Source organism: Triturus cristatus, chromosome 10 (genome assembly GCF_964204655.1).
Source record: "Triturus cristatus chromosome 10, aTriCri1.1, whole genome shotgun sequence".
Lineage (NCBI taxonomy): Eukaryota > Metazoa > Chordata > Amphibia > Caudata > Salamandridae > Triturus > Triturus cristatus.
In genome coordinates, this window is record NC_140593.1 from 1,117,213,525 (window position 1) to 1,117,238,745 (window position 25,221).

General features: G+C 48.0%; 1 protein-coding gene across 2 annotated transcripts; it reads right to left on the reverse strand.

Annotated features, from left to right (window-relative positions):
• Positions 1 to 1,292: 1,292 nt before the first annotated feature.
• On the reverse strand, positions 1,293 to 25,221 carry SOX8 (SRY-box transcription factor 8). Of its 2 annotated transcripts, none has more exons than XM_085629340.1 (3): positions 24,043 to 25,221; positions 8,281 to 8,519; positions 1,293 to 4,457 (listed from the first exon to the last, which is right to left on the reverse strand). In XM_085629340.1, the coding sequence occupies exons 1-3, from the start codon at positions 24,429 to 24,431 to the stop codon at positions 3,718 to 3,720; spliced, it is 1,368 nt and encodes a 455-aa protein (XP_085485466.1). In that variant the 5' UTR covers positions 24,432 to 25,221; the 3' UTR covers positions 1,293 to 3,717. The 2 variants fall into 2 exon arrangements, with proteins under 2 accessions (XP_085485466.1, XP_085485467.1); XM_085629341.1 differs by lacking the exon at positions 24,043 to 25,221 and adding an exon at positions 23,412 to 23,571.

The window sequence follows — 25,221 nt, forward strand, 5'->3', positions numbered from 1 at the left end:
GACCAGTAAAATTCACCAACTATTTCTGGGACATTAAGAACTACTAAAACTAAAGTAGAACTCTCCAAAGACATATTGCAAACAGCACAGGATGCATAAGAGAACATAAATGCATGTGTCCTATGCATTAGCTTCTAACAGCTGCGGCACTTCCTCTTCTGGAGCTAGCCCAGCGATCCAATACTGGTACCCTCAATCAATCAATCAGTATTTGTAGAGCCCCTAATCACCCCAAGGGGTATTCCAGGTGCTGATACTCCTTGTGAGCTTAGACACCGCTTTTTCTCGCAGAGCCTCAATGTCATTATTTAACAATGGCGAGTGATTTGAAAATTATGCCTATGTGTTTTTTGGCTTTTCGGCTCAGCGGACGATTGTGTAGGCCTTGATTCTAACAAACTTGAACTACAAGAAGATTTTCTATCTGGGGGTGCTGGCAAGTCCTCAATGTAAGGCCTACAAGTGGATCAGAACGCCGCTGCGAGGCTATTATTTCAACTCCCTAAGCATTACTCCGTGTCTAGCCTTCCCTATAACCTCAATTGGCTTTCGGTAGAAAAGCGCATACAATTCAAACCCCTGTGCTCCATGCATAAAGCGATGTCGAAGGTAGGTCCACACTATGTGCAACAGTTAGTGAAACCCTACTGGCCCAAAGACTGTCTTCGGTCTAGCAACCGGAACCTCTGTAGAGTCCCCAGAGTCAAAATAGCCTGCCAGGGTGCCCGTTCGTTTCTTTTCTGGGCCCAAGGTTCTGGAACGCGTTGCCCGACTCACTAACAAGCTGTCAATCTTTGACCACCTTCCTCAAAAGACTCAAAACTTGGCTGTTTTGACTTGCATCTGCTTCCTTCTGGCTAGTGACCTACATCTGTCTAGCGCTGGGAAACTCTAATGGGTAGCTATGCGCTATAGAATACCAAATAAGAATAATAACAATATAATAACGGGATACTAATGCGTTTTGATCCCCTTAAATTGTCCTCGCATGCACTTTGCACAGATCAGTTTCCTCACCCTTGTTCCCAAACATGCACATTCAGGAGCCCACAAAATACAAAGCAAACGTTAAATATTTTTTAAAAAAACAGAGTATCTGCTTTGCTCAAAGAAACTTGCAAGACCGAAAAGGGAAAAGTGTTGCGTCTTAAAGTGAAAATGTTTCTGCTTTGCTATCAGCAGAAAACTGGCAAGGCCCCCCTTTTGTTCTCCAAGTTGTTTTTCCCCCCTGTCTGTGTGTTCTGTGTAGACCCACGCTAACCACAAAATGAAAAGCACACAGTGGCACTCGATAAAAAGCATGTTTTTTTTTTTTATTTCAAGAAATGTATCTGTACAAAAGTTAGCATTACTCAAGTCAAAAAATAGCGGAACAGAGAACGGAGCAACTCACAGAGAAAACGTCTGCGAAAAATGTTATACAGAAAAATAGACTGTGTTAAAAAAAGGAGTTTAGTTTGTACTTTTTTCGAATCAGCAAATATGCCCCCCAAAAATATACATTTCAGAAATAAGTAAGAACAGGTAGAAAAAAGGACAAGTGAGAACATCTCAAAACGACTTCAGATTTACAAGGATGTGAAGGCACAAGGTAGAAGTAGAGGAAGGTATAATATGCTCAGCATACACCGGAAGAAACGTTAAACTTTACATGAATCAAATTAGGCTACAACTAAGTATCTAAGACACAAATTAGTGGAGAAGGTTTTAGTTTCACAGCTTAATGGATAACATCTGGTTTCCAGTAGCCACAATTTAAACTGAACTTGAAACCAGTATCATAATTCTCAAGAAACAGCTATTGCAGTGGGCTTTTTGAACAGTTAGTTGTGATTTTGCAAAATGTGTGTGGAGCAGCATGGGGCAGAATGCACAATGTGTTTCAGAGCTCGCGGCCTGACTGGCCATTTCACAAAATGGCCGCCCCATGATTCTGAAATGAGAGAGAAATCCACGTCAATGGAGGCTTCCACGGATACCAGGCCTGGCCTCAACTAGAGGCAATGCTCTTAAAAACTTTTTTCATTCTTCCTTCAAGGAGGCGTAGGAACTCAGAATATTCTCTGAGAGAAACGCACGGAGTGACAGTTTACAGCTCAAGCTGGAAGAGGCGGTTGAGATGCTCTCTCACCTGCTTGCTAAGCCGAAGGATAGGCCTTGGATAGGAGTGGCTAATGCTCAACATTCACAGTGTGTGATTTTTTTGAGGCCCAGGAAGGAAGCCTGTTTTGAGTGCACATGACAAAGAGCCCCATTTCTAGAAACATGAGGCCAGCACAAGAGTCTATAACTGCCATCAAGAGTAGATAAATACCTTGTTTGGTAAGACATTGTTTATTGCTGAAAACATGAATTTACAGCTCTTCCCTTAAGGAGCAGGTATTACTGCAATCTCTCTGCTGATCAGCAGATGGAGGTTTATTTTATTTTTTTACATGGCCACTTCCAGGGTAAAAATCTTAATCCTTTGAAGGCAGTTCAATGGGAGGTTAAGATTGCAGCTACATTCTTAAATCTACAAAAAATTTGAGAAGACTGTTTTGGTAGGTGGCTGCTGCAGTTAAATGGATGAAGAATTTGAAAATACAATCAGACCGGGTGGCCTTGCGGTTATTAAATACCAGCATTAAACCTAATATAAACTGAAATGTCTGTTTAATTCCTACAATTAAATTTTTTTTTACTTTTACTGGAAATAGAATTCCACATGACCAACAGTTAATCCAGTTAGTTTGAGTCTGACTGTGCATGAAAAAATTACATACAAAACTAGTTTACTTTACATAAAGATACCAGCTTTTATATTTCTTCTCTATGTACCGCGTAGGTGAATGATCTAGAATTGTTCTGTAACCATCATGGCTGACCGGTACCTGGCTCAAACGCAATCACCATAGCTAGTACTGTTTTGGTGGATGCAGACGTGGAATGCTTCCGTACAGGCATGCTTTATAACCTACCACGGCACCCACACAATCTAGCAATTATAACCACCACTCGGTGGAATATTCTCAGCTGCAAGCCACTTTCCAACTCCACTATTTCTGATCCCCTCTTACCCTTTGCCCACTTCATGGTTAAAATCTACTTTTTTGCAAATATTACTTTATTAATTAAAATCAAAATAAAGAACATAAATTAACAGATTTTTTTTAAAAATCAACATTTAAAAACTTCAAATAGAATGTTTAATTACAGCCAATCCTCGCTTGGCACTCAAGTCAAAACAAATTACTTCTTTAGACTTTTCAAGAAGTTGGTCCATATTGACTTGTTCGTTCCCACAAGATTTTTTCAATCAAATAGGTTATAAGAAAGCAATTAGTCCTGGCTGCATCCCATATGCTTTCTCTGCTTATAGACCCCTTAAACAGAGGTTAAAAGTGTATGCCTTGAGTACAGTCCTCACAGAGGAGTGGAAATGTTCTCCTTCATTCTTCCAGCATGTACAGTCTGTCATTTTTCAACACAAAGAAAAGAGGACAACACATATATACGGAAGATGTGTCTCCTTCAAAAGTTTGTAGGCGTCTGAAGCACAGGGATGTCCCGTTACAAGGGATTTGTTTTGTTCCCAGTCTATCAGCAGGCACTTTTAGCTATCTAGTGCGACAGTCGGCTCTTGCGTGCTCCTTCATTAGTGCATATCGTTTGGAAGACCTCAAAATGACTTTTGAGAGACTACAAAGAAACTTCTGCCACATCAGTCTGCCCATCTTAGGGCCTGGTCAGGGTCGTGTACACGGGCTGATCCCAGTTGGCCGTCGGGCTGTGAGCCTGTGGAATGGACAAGCCATTCAGAATGGGTGTGGCATAAGGGCGCCGCGAGGAATGGAAGTAGGGATACTGGTATATACTGGAGGGGTAAGCAGAGTAAGGGTTGTAGTAGTTTGAGCTCTGAAGGTCTGTGTAATCACACTGGGAACTGGAGAATGTGGAGGCCACTGAGGCTGTGGAGGCGGTGGTGGCGCATGCCTGCGTGCTGTAGGCCCCATAATCCGAATGTGCGGGGGAGCCATGGGACTGGTCGCGGTAATGGCTGGGGCTGAGCTGTTCCGTCTTAATGTGGGTTCTCTGCTGGCCCGCTTCATTGGAGGAGGAAGAGGAGGACGAGGAGGTGGTTTTGTGAGTCCAAGCTTGGGCTGATGCCCCACCGGCAGCTGTAGGGTGGGGATAGCCAGCACCATAAGGCCCGCCTGCTGAGTTCTGCCCGTGTTCGGTTGGAATGGCTGCGTGGCCATTGAGTGGCAGGTACTGGTCAAGCTCATGCACGTCAAATGCCTCAATGTTGCTGATGACCTCGCTGCTCAGTTCGCCGATATCCAAGTTGCTGAAGTCAATGTTCTGGCGGCCACTGTCCAATAGGCGGCGTCCTTCATGTTTCAGGTCCTGCTTGCCCCCATGGTGAAGATCTGTTTTTGGTGTGGTAGGTGGCGTTGGGGGTCCATGGGTCTGACCTTCAAACAAAACACAGAGAGAGAAACTTTAAAAAAAGAGTGCATTCGGTGCATTTGTCAATTAAGCAATTCTTCTAAAGTAACCTCTGAAAATGTTTACAGTCATATATTCTAGTCTATTCTTCCTATATAGTTATTGAACAGCCAAAAAAATAACAATATTGCAATTCTGACCAGAAATGTGAAACTTCCTGATGCTGACACGTGGAATTATTATGAAGGACTTAAATATTGTTTTAAAAAGTTACAGTTTAGGCACTTAACATTATATCAGGTGGTTAGGTAACTGTTAGCAAGTACACAATTTAGCTCAGCACCTCCAATCCAGTGGTTTTACTATAAACCAAAATTGACTGCTTATGTATACATTTAATGAAAGAAAATTTCTCAAACAAACCAACATCCTCAGTGAATCCCACCATGTTAAACTGATTCCTGCAACAAAAATTTACATATTTGCAGGTTTCACAGATGTGTTTTTAATGTTCACATTTGAGATTATAATGCCAAGAAATGATTTAACAAATCTGCCTCAAACGTTTTCTGCAATTAGAATGGCACCACTAACACTTTAAACCATTTCATATTTAACATTCCCGTTTCCTTTGCTTTACTGAAGTTTTTTGTGAAACATAAAAGATTACTTTCCTGTCAACATTCAAATTATTGCTTTTAACAAAATAATGATGGCCATGATAAATATATCCCATCAGAACCTAAATCTTCAGTTTAAATATAATTGAAAATGTAAAACTTTGTGTAAAATACGTTTTGTTTGAAATACTAAACGAGAAACAATTGGACATGACTAACAGTGTATTTCAAATTTTATTATAAACCGTGGTAAAAACAGATTTGTTTTTTAACGTCGACTCATCCATCACTTTCCTTTGGTCAATTCCTTTTTTTGCAAATAGTTCAACTTGGCAAATGTACAGTTTTAGCTCCAATCCTAGCCAATTTTTACACCAGTGGCAAGTCGTGGCAATGGTAAAAGAAGTTAACAGTAAAAGCTCGAATTTCAAACTTTTTACCACAGTAAATATTTTAAGTAAAAAAATGAGTAAATATTTTTTCAAATGCCAGCTTAAAATGAAACGCTTTAAAAAATTCAGTGTTTACAAAATGCCTAGCAGTGTAATATTCAAGAGGTAACTTTGTTTGACTGGTCTATTTTAAAAATTAGATTAAATGATTGGCTCGGAGTGTGGGATCCTCTGAAACAGACATGGGGCTGGGGACACAGTCAGTGGACATCCAGGAGCCTGGGAAACGCCAATATGGCTGTGGCAATCACTTAGCTATTCCTCTCGCTATAAAGTCACATCTGAGGCACCAGCCTGTCGCAAACTCTGCACAATCCTTTACAAACCCGTCCGCGTCTGAGGCTGTATAACCAGGCCAAGCAAGGGGTGTGAGTAAATGGTTACATATTTGGCCCGAAAGCCCGCCTTAAGAAGGGCGGGGGTCCGTCAGACAGAGCTTATCCCTGAAAGAACACAAACACGTCTACAGTTACCAGACATTAGCAAGGCTCCAGGAGTCAGTCAGCACTCTGCGCCCCTGCCAGACCCAATCTCTGTTATTGCTATCTGACGACATTGTAACTGGCAGCCATTTTCGTGCCCCTCCTCACTCCACAGACCTACACCGGGTAATAATAAGTCACTTTCACCACTATGTTGGAAGTGTCACTCTTTAAGCCAGGTCTAGAGACAGCTTCAGCCGCCTGGAAAGCCAAGTCATCCAAAAAAAGTCATAAAAGTACATACATAGATACATACAGGGGGCTTTTGATGAGCCCTTTTTTATCCACTGGTCTGTTTAGGTGCCATTTACATTTTGGTTCCGCCCACCACAGCATACCACAAGTGGCACTTGGTCAATACACTGTAGCCATTGGCTCCATTGCCATGTCAATGACAGCACTTTGCCAGGTCAGCAGTGCACAGCTGCCTGAAAAGGAGTGTGCTTCAGTGCCATTGTTGGCCTGCTGGTCCACTCTTTTACATTTATACATTCTAAAAAAGCCCATTTTTGCATACTGTACATGATTGTGAAAAAACTGCACACATGCAGAGGCCAGACCAGTTGGCTTTACCAATGCTTATCTAATTCGACATATTTAAGAAGTGTGTTTCCCGCCTTTTAAACATAAGGCCAAATCTAACATTGTTGTTTCATCACAAAGCTGTAAACAGCTTACAAGTCCTTTCAGCTGACATAGGCGACCTACAGCACTGAGAACCGAATATAATCCAACCTTCCCAAACGTTTCGCATCCCAGCAAAATTTCTAACCTTAATACGTCATCCAGGAAGCAGTAAATTCATAATGCAACTAGACCACCCAAAAAAGAACTTTAGGTCTCACGGGGGTAAGGAAAGCTCTATACCTATATAAGTGCAACACAATATACGTACATTTTATGCATGTTTTGTCCTGTTACTGCAACTACCTACTACCCATCATGACCGTTAAGCCCAGCTTGTGCCCTATGGTTCATTTGAGGAACATCTCGTTTGGAAATATTACCATTCCTGTTGCTACCTGCAACACCCAACAATCACACACAGTGATAAATAGAGTATGTTGTTATCCAAGTCAACAGTGCCCGTGTTGACATCTTTGAAGGATGAATTGGTTGAGCAGGGCACAGCGGGAGCCGTACCGCTCATATGCATGCCACACACTGAACCACCTAAACCACTAAGGTTATTTACAACGTGCCATTGCGGAATGCACCAGGAGCAAAGGGGTAGCTACAAAAAGGTGCTGAGTACCTGCACTTCTTTAATGTATATGGGGGGAGTAGCAGCAGCCCTCAGCAGGGGTGAAAAACACTGAAAAGGACTGTACTGGGGCAGGAACATCTTAAGGATTTTGGGGGGCCTGGGCCACACCTATTTTGGGGGCCCCTGTTTAGAACAGGTTTTATTTTATGATTCAATTTCAGCTCTTCCATGCCCTCTTTGGCCAGGCCACTGACAGTGAACAGGCCAAATCGTCTAAATTCGAATGTGTTTACAGCTCATGTTCAGAGATAGTGATGTGTGTTTTCAATATTTTAACAAAGCAGCAGTTCATTACTATTACTGCAAATGATCTCTGTGAGGCCTTTACATTTTTCATATGTGATGGATGCTGCATGAAAAATAAACACAACATTTCTATGCAAAATGTCTGTAATAGATTCTTCCACATCACCCACATTAAAAATGAATGAAAGGAAAACGGTATTTAAAACAATCTGAAAAGAATTAGTCAAGATCATCAGGGCAAGACTCTCTACAGAACAGAGGTGGCTCTGGACCCCTGAAAGGCTGGGGCCCTGGGCCAGAGCCCACTTTGCCCATGCCTTAAAACGTCTCTGTACTGGGGCTTCTCAATTACGAAGATGTACTCTCGGCTAGTGAGTTATCCTCCTGTAAATTTCCATCTCAAGCGCAGAGAAAGCCTCATTAGCGCAGCTCATAGGACGGTCTGTTGACATTTTACTTGTACTCTGTAACAAAACTTTCCGCTGTATGCCTGCCTGCCCAACAACTTGAATCAAAGGCCACCGAAAACAAAATGTATTTCTTTTGTAAGACATGGAGCTTCGCTTGTTGCATTAAAGATAAGCTGGCACAATGTTTAAGCTTGTAAGATAGCTCAGAGAGTTAGTGTTTGGCTTCAGAGATCTCTGTGTTACGGCGCTAGAGAAACATCATAGGAAACAATTTTTTAAAAAAACTAATAGTGACTGCGGTGAGAGTACACCGGAACTCGCCTGCCAGCACGCACGCCGCGGTGACGTCCCACAGCCCGCCCAGACGCGTACCTGCGTGGTCGCCATGGTGATGGCCCTCTCCCATGGGCCCGAGCCCGCTGTCCGACTTGTAGAGTTGGCTGCCGGAGTGGTGGCTCAGCTCTGCCCCGGAGTCCGAGTCGCTCTGGCCGGCTTTGACGCTCTTCCGGCGGCGAGGCTGGTACTTATAGTCGGGGTGGTCCTTTTTGTGCTGTACCCTCAGCCTCTCGGCCTCCTCCACGAAGGGCCGCTTCTCGCCATCACTTAGCAGGCTTCACGAGAAAAGAGAATATTCAAGATTACTTTTTATGACCATACCAGGAAAAACGGTAGCATAAAGCATGCAGTGTTGTCTATATATTTATGAACACTACACAACAAGTCAACATACGCAGTGCTTAATTTGTAAAAAAAAAAAAGTGCCATGGCTCGCGTCAGGAGGCCATTGCAGCTTGCACCATACATTGCCCCTGCCAGCGCTGCCAATAATCGTAACAACACAACTACTATCACACTCCTACAAGTGTGGCATTTCAGACTATTTCAGGCCCCCAAAGCTGTAAATGCCTATGCGGCAGGTAGTGATCATGTTTAATGTATATTTAATTAATAATTAACTGTTATTGTGATCACTTCTGAATTAACCAGACAGAGCCATCGTGTCAAAAGCGCTGGTGTTGACAATTAAGTGCCGGTGCCGAGCACCGGAAACCAGTGGCTCAAATTAAGCCCTGAGCCTGCCACACATGCCAACCTGATTTCAAGGCTAGTCTCCTGTCTCCCGATTCCTGCATGCAGAAATCCGATTCCTCTGTGGGCGTCAGCTAACAGGGCCTGGTCTTGTGTAACACGGAGTATGCACTGCCACTAACCTGCTCCTGCAGGCCAGTGCATAACACTTGCACTACGCTCTCTCTGTCCTGCCAAATCGCTTTCACTCTACTCCTGACAGGTAAAAAACATACATTTGTGTTTCTAATAACCAATCCTGCAGCAGCAGGTTTACAAATCCTACACATTACAGTAACCAGATTCAGGCCCCAATAGAAGTCAATGGGGGAAATACATTCTCCTGATTTTTGCTTAGAATCTCTGTTATGCAAGAATCTTCCACGCCCTAACTTACTTTCGGCCATCCCATCCTCGTCGCCAGAATGAGTTGTAGGTTAGTTTATTTCCCAATAAGAGCAGACAGGTTCTTAAACAACAAGGTGCTCGGTGTTGCTCTCTCAACTGTTTCCGCTCCAGCCACACTTTGCACATTCTACTCCTACCTCACATGCTTACATCATATAAAGTGTACTGCCGTGTTAGTCCATCCTAACAATCTCTTGCCACATTTCACTGGACTAACCGACTAACCGAAAATAATAATACTAGGGAAACACCATGAACAAGCTTCCCAGGACACCATAGAGCAGGCCTGGACTGACCAATCAGACAACTTCCGGTGGGTCGAGTTTGCCTGGTTAGTGTGGGCAGATTTTAAAGGAGGGGTCTAGACAGAACTCATAATAGGTCTCAAACTTTCGCTGACGTCATCAACATTTTAGAATGGCTATTACACACTCCTGATGTACGCAGCTTCTTACTTGACCAAAAACTAGAGAAAGAACGGAGAAGTGACACAGGAAGACGGCAGGGATGAAAAGAATAGGCAGGAGGAAGATAAAGAGACAGGACGTATCGAAGAAAGAGAAATTAGATGAAATAAAGACAAGTTAATCATTGTGTTTGGCAATTCTAGACACCTGCATTTTTTTTTTCAAGTTAAGCACTGACTTACGGGAACAATGAACAGTGTCTGGTGGACTCCACGTATTCGAGTCTCTTTCCGCCGTTTGTTTTGAATAACACTTAAAGGACTGCCTGAAAAAATAATTATTTACCACGATCTGTATGCTCATATGCCTCCTCAGTTTTATTTGAGAATTGACGCCAAACCGTCAACCACAGCTTTACTATTGACCTATTTCGTCGTTTCCATACACCATGGGCCACGCCAAGGACGCAGTATTTAAATGCTTAACCACATGGTGCTATAAAACAGCAGACAATGTGCTTTACAAACCTACTACCGAACATCTATCCTACTTTGGACACGTGCTGTTCATTTTTTGTGTGTGTGCGCTATGCATCTCTTGTGCAGTCTGCAGTCAGAGACTAAAATAAATCACATGGGGCTGGCTGAGATTATTCTCCTTCTGGGGTCGAAAAAATGGCTAACAATGGGGGAAAAAATTGGGCAAAGTGTATTATAGTGATTAGAAGCAGACTATGTTTTCTCTCAAACGATACCAAAAAATGTATTATGAATGATTTCATTTATACAGCTCACACTAGCCCTTTCCAACTGGTTAAGCACTTTATGACAAGTAGCACGCTACTCCAGGACTCAGTGGTTAATCGTGTTTATTGGTTATATGACTATTATGTCCATGTGCGACCTATTCTTAATACTTTACTTTTCTATAAACCCTCTAACATTTTTGTTTTGCAAAAAATGAACACCGCTCTTTTCCCATTAATTGCATTGGAGTTCACAATGGTTTTAGCCTTTTTCTACGCACTGCCAACTCCGAGACAAATGAGACCTGGGTAATAAGGGCAACGGTGATCCTTAGCTCATGAGTTTCAATCTTGGCAGTGAAGGCTCAGGTTTACATCCTTCTAAGGTCGGTAAATCAGAGTACTAGAAATGTATTGCATTTAATGCTCGTAGACACCAAAGAAGTGCTGAATTATCTATAAATAAATAAGCACAAGAATGAGAACAATAATAATAATAACAATGCCGCTGATTAAAATAGAGAGGTTGGCCCAGGATCAAACACTGTGGTGAAAGGACAAGCCAGGATTAAACACCACGTTACCGTCTCTCACAAATCAGCAATTTGGCCACTAAACTGCACCATCGACACAGCCAAGGGAGTGGGGCAATCTCATTCATAGCTTCGATTTAGGCATCTAATTGTTCTAAATAGCAGCCGAGATAACGTATGATGTGAAAAAGGACCGCTGAGTTCTTGGCTCCGACCTCGGAGGTTAGACTGGGGCTCCCGTTTGACACTGAGAACGCCTGTGTCGGTTCTTTGACGCAGAGTTTTGTAGGACAGAGAACAAGCGGTGCTTTATTCCCAGAGTTTTGCCTCCTCCTCCCCTGATGTTTGTGCCACAATCTCGCTGCCTCTAATCCGGTCACATGGCAGAGAAGCACTGCAGGGAAGTGCGCGGCCCTAAACAGAATAGCTCAGTAGGTTAAGTGCATGCTGCCGAGATCTGTTATACCCTGCATACCACAAATTAAAACCCACATCATCCTTCAGATATCTCTAAAATGAGTAGCTTTTGGTACATTCATATAACAGGGTTGCATTTTAGGTTTTGGTCTGTATACTTTGTAAATGGAAAAATCGATGACCGGTTCTCGGGACTGAAAATATGATTAAAAGAGAAGGCAAACTTTGATTTTATGTTTTAGTCTTGCACTGGTATATTTTTCCGTAAACTCCGTAGACAAACAGGCGTGCCCTGCACCCTTCTGTATCTAGGCCTGGGCTCGTCGTGGCCTTTCATCTGGTCCCGTGCACTCAGTGCCCCAACAGAGGTTATGCGAGAGTATAACAGCCCAGTCAGTTTCGTTGCACTGGCCTGCAAGGGGGAGGCTGGGGCCGGGGTATCATTCAGGCCGCCCACAAATAAAGCAAGCGCTGCTTTTTAAAACGCTCTGCGTCGAGCGTGTTTGAGAAAAATAGACGAACCCAGGCTGCTGCTCCGTGAGATCAGGGGAAGGAAGAGGGGCGCTTTTCAGAGATCTCTGCCGGGTGGCACGAGAGTAGGGTGGCCTACACCTTTGCGGCGGTAGGGGAAGGTGGCTCCCGGAGTATGGGGGCAAGAGGGTAGGTTTGCTTCTACTGTTGCCACGGACTGCGGTGGGTTCCTACGTTGTCTTTTGGTTGGGAGAAGGTGACTTTCCATATTCTTTCCTGGGTGGAGAGAGTAGGGTGGCGTCCACGGCTCACCGGGGTGGGGAGAGGTAGATAGGCTTCTACTGTTGTCTCCTGGATGGGCGGAGTAAGGCGGTTTCGCTGGCAGAAGTAGGGTGACCTCCCCTATTCTTTCCCGAGTGGAGAGAGTAGGGTGGTTTGCACCATTATCTCCTGGGTGGGGATGCTGGGTGACGTCCACACCTCTCTCCTGGGCAGGGGTAATACGGTAGATAGCAATGTGTCCACTATTCTCTCCTGGGTGGGGTAACGGAGAGCGGTAAAAATAGATAGCGTCCAGTAATCGCTACTGGCAGGGTGGCAGTGAATTGGGTGGTTTCCAATACTTTCTTCAGAGATGCAGTGAGTTGGCTGACTGCCAGAACGTTCTTCAGAGTGGCAATGAGTTGGGTGGCTTCCAATACTTTTTAGGGGAGGCAATGAGTTCAGTGACTTCCAATACTTTCTTCAGGGTGGCAATGAGTTGGGTGGCTTCCAACACTTTCTTCAGGGTTGCAATGAGTTGGGTGGCTTCCAGTGGTTCTTCAGGGTGGTAGCGAAATTGGTAGCTTTTAGTACTTTCTACTTACAGGTGGAGGTAAGGTGGGTGACTTCCAATGTTTCTTCAAGGTGATAGTAAAAGTGATAGCTTTCAGTACTTTCTTCAGAGTGGCAGTGAGTTGGGTGGCTTCCAGTGCTTTCTTCAGAGTGGCAGTGAGTTGGGTGGCTTCGAGTACTTTCTTCAGAGCGGCAGTGAGTTGGGTGGCTTCCAATACTTTCTTCAGAGTGGCAGTGAATTGGGTGGCTTTCAGTACTTTCTTCAGAGTGGCAGTGAGTTGGGTGGCTTCCGGTGCTCTCTTCAGAGTGGCAGTGAGTTGGGTGGCTTTCAGTACTTTCTTCAGAGTGGCAGTGAGTTGGGTGGCTTCCGGTACTTTCTTCAGAGTGGCAGTGAGTTGGGTGGCTTCCGGTGCTTTCTTCAGAGTGGCAGTGAGTTGGGTGGCTTCCGGTACCTTCTTCAGAGTGGCAGTGAGTTGGGTGGCTTCCTGTACTTTCTTCAGAGTGGCAGTGAGTTGGGTGGCTTTCAGTACTTTCTTCAGAGTGGCAGTGAGTTGGGTGGCTTCCAGTGCTTTCTTCAGAGCGGCAGTGAGTTGGGTGGCTTCCAATACTTTCTTCAGAGTGGCAGTGAGTTGGGTGGCTTCCAGTGCTTTCTTCAGAGTGGCAGTGAGTTGGGTGGCTTCGAGTACTTTCTTCAGAGCGGCAGTGAGTTGGGTGGCTTCCAATACTTTCTTCAGAGTGGCAGTGAGTTGGGTGGCTTTCAGTACTTTCTTCAGAGTGGCAGTGAGTTGGGTGGATTCCGGTGCTCTCTTCAGAGTGGCAGTGAGTTGGGTGGCTTTCAGTACTTTCTTCAGAGTGGCAGTGAGTTGGGTGGCTTCCGGTACTTTCTTCAGAGTGGCAGTGAGTTGGGTGGCTTCCGGTGCTTTCTTCAGAGTGGCAGTGAGTTGGGTGGCTTCCGGTACCTTCTTCAGAGTGGCAGTGAGTTGGGTGGCTTTCAGTACTTTCTTCAGAGTGGCAGTGAGTTGGGTGGCTTCCAGTGCTTTCTTCAGAGCGGCAGTGAGTTGGGTGGCTTCCAATACTTTCTTCAGAGTGGCAGTGAGTTGGGTGGCTTCCGGTACTTTCTTCAGAGTGGCAGTGAGTTGGGTGGCTTCCGGTGCTTTCTTCAGAGTGGCAGTGAGTTGGGTGGCTTCCGGTACTTTCTTCAGAGTGGCAGTGAGTTGGGTGGCTTCCTGTACTTTCTTCAGAGTGACAGTGAGTTGGGTGGCTTCCGGTACTTTCTTCAGAGTGGCAGTGAGTTGGGTGGCTTCCGGTACTTTCTTCAGAGTGGCAGTGAGTTGGGTGGCTTCCGGTACTTTCTTCAGAGTGGCAGTGAGTTGGGTGGCTTCCAGTACTTTCTTCAGAGTGGCAGTGAGTTGGGTGGCTTCCAGTGCTTTCTTCAGAGTGGCAGTGAGTTGGGTGGCTTCCAGTGCTTTCTTCAGAGTGGCAGTGAGTTGGGTGGCTTCCAGTACTTTCTTCAGAGTAGCAGTGAGTTGGGTGGCTTCCAGTGCTTTCTTCAGAGTGGCAGGGTGGCTTCCAGTACTTTCTTCAGAGTGGCAGTGAGTTGGGTGGCTTCCGGTGCTTTCTTCAGAGTGGCAGTGAGTTGGGTGGCTTCCAGTACTTTCTTCAGAGTGGCAGTGAGTTGGGTGGCTTCCAGTGCTTTCTTCAGAGTGGCAGTGAGTTGGGTGGCTTCCAGTGCTTACTTCAGAGTGGCAGTGAGTTGGGTGGCTTCTAATACTTTCTTCAGGACAGCATTGAGTTTGATGATTTCTACCATTCACGGTGACAGTGAGTTTGGTGGTTTCCACCACTTCTTCGGGACGGTAGTGAGTTCGGTGGATTACAGTCCTATCTTCAGCGCGGCAGTGAGGCCCCCGCTGCTCTCTGGAACTCTTGAAGTGTAAGATGGCTCCACGCGCTCCCGGTGCTGCGGACCCGCCTGCCCAAGACCCTGCGCTGGCCTGGAGCACGAGAGCAGACAGTGTAAGGAGCCCTAAACCTCTCACAGCTCGAAGCCTGGGCGCCTAGAGGCGGTTCCGCTCAGTGTGTGCGCTATAGGAAAGGTATACTCTGGTGTGTGCCCTTCATGCGGTGCTGTGCACCCATGGCACGGACCGAGATGGACGAGAACTGCCGAATACACGCCCCGCTCTATACCGAGTGCAGGCCCACGGAGAAACACTTAAATACCCCGTGGACAGGCCGCACTGTTCCCGCGTGGGCCGCACCCCATAGTCCCCCCACGCATCTCCAGGGTACCAGAGGCAAGCGCTCTGTCCCATTTAACACTTCTAGCAGCAGCTGTACGTTCGGTGCACACCTTATACTGTCCTATTCCCATAATACACCTCTCTCGAAGGCAGTGTCTTCCACAGAGATCTAACACCACCTCTGCTGCACCGGCACCCTTAACATCAGCGACAGGTATGTAGCGCCCAAACCAGCCATGCCAACCACTCCACTGTACCCCAATGGAGCCCTCCCCCCACACAACTCTCCAACCTCTCCACGGGGCGTGCGGTGGTGTATACCGGTGACACGCCTCCTCGGCTGCACCGGCGCGCTTAACAGCAGCGGTGCGACTCGGCCACACCACGCAGCACTCTTCCCACAACGTACTCGCCTCAATCACGCAGGCCTGCAGCCGCTCCTGGATAACACATCGCAATGCTACAAGGGGGCGCTGTACAGCTGTAAGTGATGTAACACAACAACACCGGTCAGGATCCACCTACCCGCACCCCCTGGGCTACCAGCTGCCCAGCATGTCTAGCTGTGCTGGCCAGAGAGGTGCAGGTGCATTGCAACCCCCCCCCCCCACCACACACACATAAACCCCCACTCCCCATCTCCTCACACTGGGCTGCATGCCAGAATATCCATAACAACATATAGCCGGACGCACACATATTGTGGTCCAAATATCCTTTACAAGCATTTTGCTCCACAGGGTGCATGTGTCCTGCAGTTGGGGGGGGGGGCGTTGGGGGGGCGGTCTTTGTAAAATATTTAGGCCACGCGATTTTTGTGAAATGACATTTAGGTCCCCAGACTCTGTTAGCAAACTTTGGAGCTCTCCATCCATGGCCTGGTCGCGGTCCGAACTCACCCCACTCAAGGCTGTTTCCATTCCGCAGCCGGGATGGTAACCCCTGGAAACATTCAACCATACCCCCTCCATCCTCACAGGACGCCGCTCTTAACGCCACGCTCACCTTTAAATGACGCTGCATTGAATCGAAAGTAATTCATCTAATGTATAGAATACATTACGAGTAACTGTCATGTGTACCTGTATCGTCACCAGATCTAGAAACGAAGAGGCTGAAGGCCTGGTACTTTATAAGCGCCCCCTAACGGCCGGGCTGTATTACATGTCACCAGTTATGGATTGTTTACATTACACGATTTATTGTCTTAAGTACTCTTTAGAAAGATGTGAGCCTCGCCCATTCATGGTTTGCCCGAGTCTGCAGATGTGCCTATCAAGGTTTCGAGAAATGTGTTTTTGTTGGGGATAATGTGCCAATATTTAAAATGTACTTTTTGCTACAACGTGTATTATCATAATTCAAATGTTAAATACAAAGTGCTTGCTAAGGGAATTAAAAACATGCACACAAACTAAAATATGCTTTTCTTTTACAGTGCATTGAAAATATAGATTAGGGATAAGAAGTCCGGTACAAATAAATAAAATGCAATGCAGTGTGGGACAACTTCTTATTGACAGGGCACTGGGGTTATAGTGCTGTTAATACACTGGGGAGGATGTGCCTGCTCGGCGCTATGGACCACGGGTAGCATCTTTCCTGTCGCATCCACACCAACCACTGGCAAACATTCAGTAGGAAGACTTACTCTTGAAGGGGGGGGGGGATATTATATATATATATATATATTAGAGAGAGAGAGAGAGATATTTGAAACCCCTCTAAGGCAGCAGCTGTGATATTTACATGTCATGTCTGTCTAATGATGTACAGGTGGCAGGAGGATTATTTACACCAGCCTGGTGCATGCACATCAGAAACACGTGACCCTAGCCAACATATTCACGCGGGTCTATACAACGCCACAATGGCGAGAGTAAAATGGGTGCGCCTTTTTTTTCTTCAAAAGTCATGCATGCATGGACCTACAGTTGTCAAAAAAGACAAAGTAGGCTGGAAAAAATATGCCAGAGGCGTAAAAGGTGTAAATTAAGTTTTGGAAATAGTGATTGACAGGAGGTGCCCCGGGTATCGCCGTATCACCAAATGCTCAGGGTAGAGACGTTTTAAGGCATGGGCAAGGTGGGCAAGTGCTCAGTCAGGGCCCCACCTTCCAAGCCCCCCTCCCCGCCCCCCCCCCAAAGTAAACTTTCACTCTTGCTGTGTCTCACTTCCGTTTATTTTTTTATATCAAAGGCTCTTTACGTCTCTCTCCCTACCTTTACCTCTCTTGGGCCAGTGTCATTGGAAGAATTTGGGGGGCCCTCAGAAACACATATTTCTACTGCACGTGTGTAAAACCTTTTCCGAAGGTTTGTTTGGCATCCTGCAAGCTACTAGCAAAAAAGTAAACCATAACATTTGAAGACGTAATAAACATGGGGGCACCAGAATATGTCGTGCCCGGGGTCTCAAAAGTCCTTAAGACGACACTGGGCAGCCCCATCAGGAGAATGGGCTTCCACCTCTCACCAGTCCCTCGCAAGGTTCTCTGATCCCGAGGCGCGTGCACGGCGCTGTTTTTGTCACGTGTACAGTGTCACGCTTCAGAAAGTGTCACAAGCCTTCCAGAGAAGGCTCAGGAGACCGCCAGAAAGGAGGGAAAAGAATCGGCAAAAGGTTTTTACTTCTGAGGTTCGTTGTTGAAGGCAGTACATTGTATGGCCCACTTCCTGATAGAGGCCTATTCAGAAGTCGGTTTTAAGAGAGGAAGAGTGGGGGAAATGTAGACAAAAAGAACAAGAGGGAAAGAAAGATAAAACAATTGGGAAGAAAGAAAGAAAAGGATAATGCAGAAAGGAAAAATTAAAGCTGTAAAAATGAATCCGAGCTTTTAACTCGTATTTTAAAAACTGTTTTGGAAACTTTTGGCAACTTTTTAACCGGGATGTTCAGGAATGCCAAATCAACGCTTATGTCGGTGGTTGATATAGCGCCGAAAAAGGCGCACTGAAAAGTAGGCGCTATATCTGCAGGAGTTTAGGGACTGCACCAGCTGAGACAGGTTTACAGTACAGTAATATTTTGCATATTTGCGGTAGATTTCTAAGCCCTGACCTCTGGTCTTTTTTGTTCCAAACTCACCCACTTAAAAACGAACAATGACTCCTCCGGAGCCTTGTTTACATTTTGGGTCAGTCAGCGCCTCAGCGCTTTCAGGATACATGAACACACCCCATGCGTGGCACACATGGGCACATCTCAAACGGTTTCTGTTTTCATCGTCCTACGGCCTCCAGTTTCCTAAGTGCAAAGTATGTTTTATTACCCAAAGGACTTATGTGTCACCCTGAGGCCCCATTTACCTACCCCTTTTACGCACCCCGACGGCTTGCTCTATTGTAACTGTCATTTCATTTATATAGCGCTTACTACCCCTGATGAGGCGTCGAAGTGCTTTCAATAATGGCTCGATTTCTGTGGACAATAAATTACATCTGCTCAGCACTGACTCCGTAGATAGCACGCAGCTTGTTTGAGGGTACTAAGTATGCCGCATGTTGTACCACACTGTGGGGGCTTCTAAGCGCTAGTTTTACCTTTAAAATAGGATGTTCACAGTTCACAGGCAGGTAAAGGTCCATAGACTCCAGAATGCACCAATGTCGCATCATATGCTGGTGAGCCCTTTTAATACCCCAGAGTCAACACAGCAATGGGGCTTTAAGGCACATTAAATATGTGTAAAGAATTCTATAATTGCCTACTTATGTTTTCAATAAATGTCGGAGCCGAACTTGTATATTTAATATTAGACATACCTGAACGTATTTGCTCAGTAGATGACTAAGCATGGGCCCTTTCTGGAAGTTTAAACAGGATTTCATTTGTAAAATAGCCTACAATTGCCGCGCATGCGCAGACACTTCTCACACTTCCTTGGGCCTATTCCCACGCGGAGGGAGGTGGGGGTGCGCAATTGTTTTAATTGCAGAAATTAAATTCCGGCGCCATGAATTAAACACCTCAGTCCCTTGCAGGGCTGCGATTTGTATATTAACAAAGTACACAAGCTAGTGATTTAGTTCGTTAATGACACCCGTTGATTGTTGGGGAGCCCCTGAAGGATGGCGTTCACTTGTGAAAACACGTCAGAGCCACTGTGGGATTACTGGCTCATTCCCGTAAATCTGCCAGACAGCTAGCGCCACACCACAGCGCCTCGTCTGATTGCAGTGAAAGCCCTGGGGAAAGGCGCTGGGGACTGCTAGTGAGCACCAACGCCACCAGGGAGTGGGCGAGAGTGACTTAACGGAGTAATTTAACGAATGAGTGAGAAACTCAATGGCTATTGAGGGAGTGGCTGAGTGTATGAGAGGGTGAATGGTTGAGAGTGAGTGCATGGGACAGAGTGGATTGTAGAATGAGTATATGAGCGAGTGATGAAGTGACGCTGAAACGCAAGGCTATTGCCAGACAGCGGAACCGCTCCTATAGTGCCCACAATGACGCTAATAGCCTCGTGGCGCTTTCAATCACACAAAAAAATGCTCCCAGGGACGCGCCACAATCCCACTGTGCACCAAAAGTAAATGCATAATGTGAGAGGGGCATGCAGCAGAGAAATCAACTTTCACCCCCCTTACCCCTCGTCCAACCCGGTCAGATGCCCCCAGTGACATCATAAGCCGCGTGCACCAGGGGTGGAGGTAGCTGGTTCGCCAGGTAGAGGGGGGGGGGGGGTGCAGGACTTATGGGTAAAATGGAGCAGGAAGAGTTCACTGAAGACTGTATTGATGCACCGAGGGTCGGAGAGGAGGGGGGGGGGGGCGTAGTTATTTTAATTGCAGAGTTTAAAAGGTTTAATGGAATGAAGGCGTGTGTAGTGAGCTTGAGTGTGAGTGCAGTGAGGGTGGGGAAGGGACAGTGAGGGCTGACGCGAGTGCGCCAGTGCAGAGGGGCGTGCTGGAGGGTGTGTGTGTGTGGCAGTGAGGGTTGTAGTGAGTTTTGGAGTGGGAGTGTGTTCCAGTAAGGGATTTAGTGAGTGCTGGAGGGTGTGTGTGCTGCAGTGAGGGTTGTAGTGTGTTCTGGAGTGGGTAAGTGAGTGCTGGAGTGAGAGGGAGATGCAGTGGGGATGGTAGTGAGTACTGGAGGGTAAGTGAGTCGAGGTATGGTAAGTGAGTCGCGGTATGAGTGTGACTGAGGCCTGACTTGACCCCGATCGGTTTCACTGGCGCTGTGTTACACTGATCAATGTGCAGTAGAGCACACCTGAATGCGGCTGATCTTGGGGTTTTAGGTCTGGCTGGCGCGCACAGCTGGCGCAGGCCCGTAAAGACGCCTGTAACGCACAGAACATGTGTGTACAGTGCATGTTCTGTATTCCACACACACGTGGCGTTGTTGGCTATACGCATATTCTGGCGTTTAAACTAATGGGTACACGAGGGGTAGTCACTGCTATAGAGCAACGGAGCTTCGCCGAAGCTGTGCACGTGCGGAGGACACGTGGATGACACGCCATGTACACACTGCAGCCAAGACTGTATACAAGTAACAGAAAGTGTACTGCAGTGTTCGCCTGTGTGTGGCGGTGTCAGACCATTTTAGTGCAGACAACACTCACCGCCAGAGTTCGCCAGACGTGCGCGTGCACACGCGATGCAGAGCGAGCTCGAATAGCTCAGGATGACAACAGTATCCCTCGGGTGCCGTATACTTTGTGGCACAGTAACGGGCGCTGCACGCCGGACTTACTCACCACCACAGTTTACCACGGGCTCGCTGGGCAGGGCGTTTTGCACACGCGGTGCGAGGTGAGCTGAAATGCACATAAGATGTATACTGTATCCCTCGGGGTGCACTATAGACGGCACCCAGCAGTGCACACATACTCCCCGCGAGAGACTTGCTGCGTGCGCACACGCCATGCGAGGTGAGCTGGAACGCGCACAAGATGTAGACGGTACTCAGCGGCGGACAGAGTACTCACTCCCAGAGTTTGCGCCTAAGGGTTGGGGAGAAGGATGGTCACGGGTCCTCAGGGGCAGCACACCGTGGCACTGCACGATCCCGTGCGCACGGATTCCCGGTGCGAGACACTTCCCAGGTCGTGCTGACCTGTGTCACAAACGTGTGGTCTTCTATGCTGAATGGGGCGCAGGTGGGGCAATCCGTGCCCTTCCAAGTGCAGGGTATACGTCGTGTCACAGGGCACCTCCGGGTGCGCTTTGGTACCCACCAGCGCAGCGTGCCTAGGACTTTGTTGAGCTTAGCGCTGCGCAGGCGTGGCAGGAGTACAGGTTACTTATGTGCAGGTCAGGAATATCGGCCTGCACAAATATCGACTACATACATTCCCATGGTGTGCATACACAGGGAGGTGCGCCTATACACCAAGGGGGTCGATAGTGTGGCACCCCAATTAGTAATATATTCAAACATCGACATTATGGGAGAATGCTGCGCTTGGCCCGTATCGTGAGTACTGTATGGGATACTGCGGAGTACTCACCGCCAGAGGCCGCCGGGGCCCTGCTGAGCTCACCACTAAAAACATGGGGTATCATTAGCTGGGCGAAGTGCGGCGGTGGAGGTGAATACATCAAACATCGGGGTACAGTGCTGCGCTCTCTTGGCCGAGTCATGTAGCGCTAGGGGCTCATGGGGCTGCATATTGAAGGTATACACAAAGGACACATGGGGTTCAGCACCATACTCACAGTGCCAAGTGCATACACGGTGCATGAAGTAAAGATTGGGGTACAGCACAGTACTCCCCGCCAGAGGCTACCATGGATTCAATGAACTTGGCGCTGTGCACGTGAAGTGAGTGCTAGGCGTGCACATGGTGGTGCATACCAGGTGCACAGGTGGTGCTGGGTGTGCACAGGGTACTACATACAGTAAACACTTGGGGTCAGTGCACAGTACTCGCCGCCAGTTTCTGAAACCGTACTCACGCTGAGCTGGGCGCTGTGTACGTGTGGTGGTAGGTGGTAAGTGCTCACGGGTGATCAATCCAAGAAATGTACAGTAAACACTGGGGAGTCAGTACAGCACAGAGCGTGCACGGGGCTTGCTGGGCCCGGCCATCTGCACACGTGGTGCTTGATGCTCACAGGGTGCTGCATATACGGTACATACAGTAAACACTGAAGTGGGCTCACGCTGCTCACGGTGGTGCATACACAGTGAATACACAAACATGGGGTACAGTACTCACCGCCAGAGCTTACGCAGGGTCTTGCAGAGCTCGGTGGTACTGCATACCAGGTACACACAGTAGACATGGGGCACAGTACTCACCGCCAGAGCTCACGCAGGGTCTTGCAGAGCTCGGTGGTACTGCATACCAGGTACACACAGTAGACATGGGGCACAGTACTCACCGCCATTGCCTGCATGGGGCTTGCAGAGCTCAGCGCCGTGCACACACGGGGCTGCATACAAGGTACGTCACAGTAGACATGGGCTACAGTACTCACCGCCATAGCTGTGCACACACGGGGCTCCATACACAGTACGTTACAGTAAACATTGAGGTGCAGCCACCATTATGGTGCAGTACTCACCGCCAGAGCTAGCATGGGGCGTGCAGAGCCCAGCAATGTGCATATGTGCTTCTGCATGCAATGTACGTTACTGTAGACACGGGGTACAGTACTCACCGCCAGAGCTTGTAAGGGTCATGCAGAGCTCAGCGCTGTGCACACGTGGTGCTGCATACACAGTACATTACAGTAGACATGGGGTGCAGTACTCGCTGTGCACACGCGGTGCTACGACCAAGGTACGTTACAGTACACACGGGGTACAGTACTTGCTGTGCACACACGGTGCTGCATACAAGGTACTTTACAGTAGACATGGGGTACAGTACTCGCTGTGCACATGCGGTGCTGCATACAAGGTACGTTACAGTACACACGGGGTACAGTACTCGCTGTGCACATGCGGTGCTGCATACAAGGTACGTTGCAGTAGACATGGGGTAGGTACAGTACTCACCGCAAGAGCTTGCCCCGGGGCATGCAGGGAACATACATTACAGTACACGCTGTGCACACGCAGTCCTACATACAAGGTACACACAGTAAACATGGGGTACAGTACTCACCGCCAGAGGCAAGGGTCATGCAGGGTTCAGCGCTGTGCACACGTAGTGCTGCACATTCGGTGCATTACAGTAGACATGGGCATGGGGTACAGTACACGCTGTGCACACGCGGTGCTGCATACAAGGTACACACAGTAAACAACGCGGCACAGTACTCACCGCCAGAGCTTGCCCAGTGTCTTGCTGAGCTCGGCGTTGTGCACACGTGGTGCTGCATACATGGTACATACATTACAGTAGACACACAGTACTCACTGTGCACACGCGGTGCTGCATACCAGGTACACACAGTAAACATCGCAACACGGTACTCACCGCCAGAGCTTGCCCAGCGTCTTGCTGAGCTCGGCGTTGTGCACACGTGGTGCTGCATACACGGTACATACATTACAGTAGACACACAGTACACACTGTGCACACGCGGTGCTGCATACAAGGTGGGTACACACATTAAACATCGCGGCACGGTACTCACCGCCAGACCTTGCCCAGCGTCTTGCTGAGCTCGGCGTTGTGCACGCATGGTGCTGCATACACGGTACATACATTACAGTAGACACACAGTACTCACTGTGCACACGCGGTGCTGCATACAAGGTGGTACACACATTAAACATCGCGGCACAGTACTCACCGCCAGAGCTTGCCCAGCGTCTTGCTGAGCTCGGCGTTGTGCACACGTGGTGCTGCATACACGGTACATACATTACAGTAGACACACAGTACTCACTGTGCACACGCGGTGCTGCATACAAGGTACACACAGTAAACATCACGGCACAGTACTCACCGCCAGAGCTTGCCCAGCGTCTTGCTGAGCTCGGCGTTGTGCACACGTGGTGCTGCATACACGGTACATACATTACAGTAGACACACAGTACTCACTGTGCACACGCGGTGCTGCATACAAGGTACACACAGTAAACATCGCGGCACGGTACTCACCGCCAGAGCTTGCCCAGCGTCTTGCTGAGCTCGGCGTTGTGCAGGTGCGGGTACTGGTCGGCCAGCTTCCGGCGCGCAGCCTGCGCCCACACCATGAAGGCGTTCATGGGCCGCTTGACGTGCGGCTTGGCCTTGAGGGAGCCGGCGCCCCGCACCGGCATGGGCACCAGGGACCAGTCGTAGCCCTTCAGCACCTGCGACACGGCGTCCCGGATGCAGGCGGGGAAGCGCTCCTCCGACTCCCCCGCCGGGCCCTCGGCCTTGGGCACCAGCGACGGGGGCCGCGGGGACAGCGTCGAGTCCGAGTCCGAATCTACCGGAGACATGGATGAGCTGGCGGGGCTGCTGCAGCCGGGCGGGTCCCGCTCCTCCAGGGGCATGGTAAGCATCGGGGACGGAGGGCAGGCGAGCCAACGGGAGGTGCGGGTCAGAGGTCAGGGGTCATGCACCCTCAGATGCATGTGCAAGATTAAATAAAAGGATGAAAAAGGCAGCTGGTGCTTCTATGTATGGATAAGGTGCATGGAGAAAAAGTAAAAATATCAACCCAAACTTATATTTAATGGCCCCGGTGTACGGGGAAAGAATTAAAAAGTTAAAGTCCGAAACAAGAGCCAAGTACACTTGAAAGCATTGACAAGTACTGGAAGATGCGTTTAAAAGTCAAAGAAGTGCAGGGTCCAGGGATGTGGGATGTACACAAAATCCCAGTTCACTGTTCAGTTTTCAAGCCTTGATTTAGACAGCTGAGCTGGGTGAAGGCGCACTGAGCCGAAAGCATGAAGACGCTAAGTCAGAATTAGGCGGCTCCGATGTGACCTGCCTGGAAGAGCGTAGCAATGCCGTGCATGAGCGGTGTGACTCCGGGCAGAACTCGTCCAGGTCGGTGTGGGGCTCCTTCGGCAGGCATTCGATGAGAAATCCCGGAGAATTAAATGTCCAGAGAGCCCTCTCCACCAAATGCCTTGCGCACAGCACAGCCTTCTAGTACAGGGCCAGGTGCACGCGCCGGTGCACGAGCTGTCCTCTGCAGAGCTGCTCCCGCACGCGCTGTCCCAGTGACGCAGCTCTAGACAGGAGCTCGCGCAGCCTGGCGAATGTTTAGCGCCGATGCCTTTCTGAGGTCTCTTGGCCCTTGCACCGCCCCTTACAAGCACTTCAGCAGAATACAGCGACTCA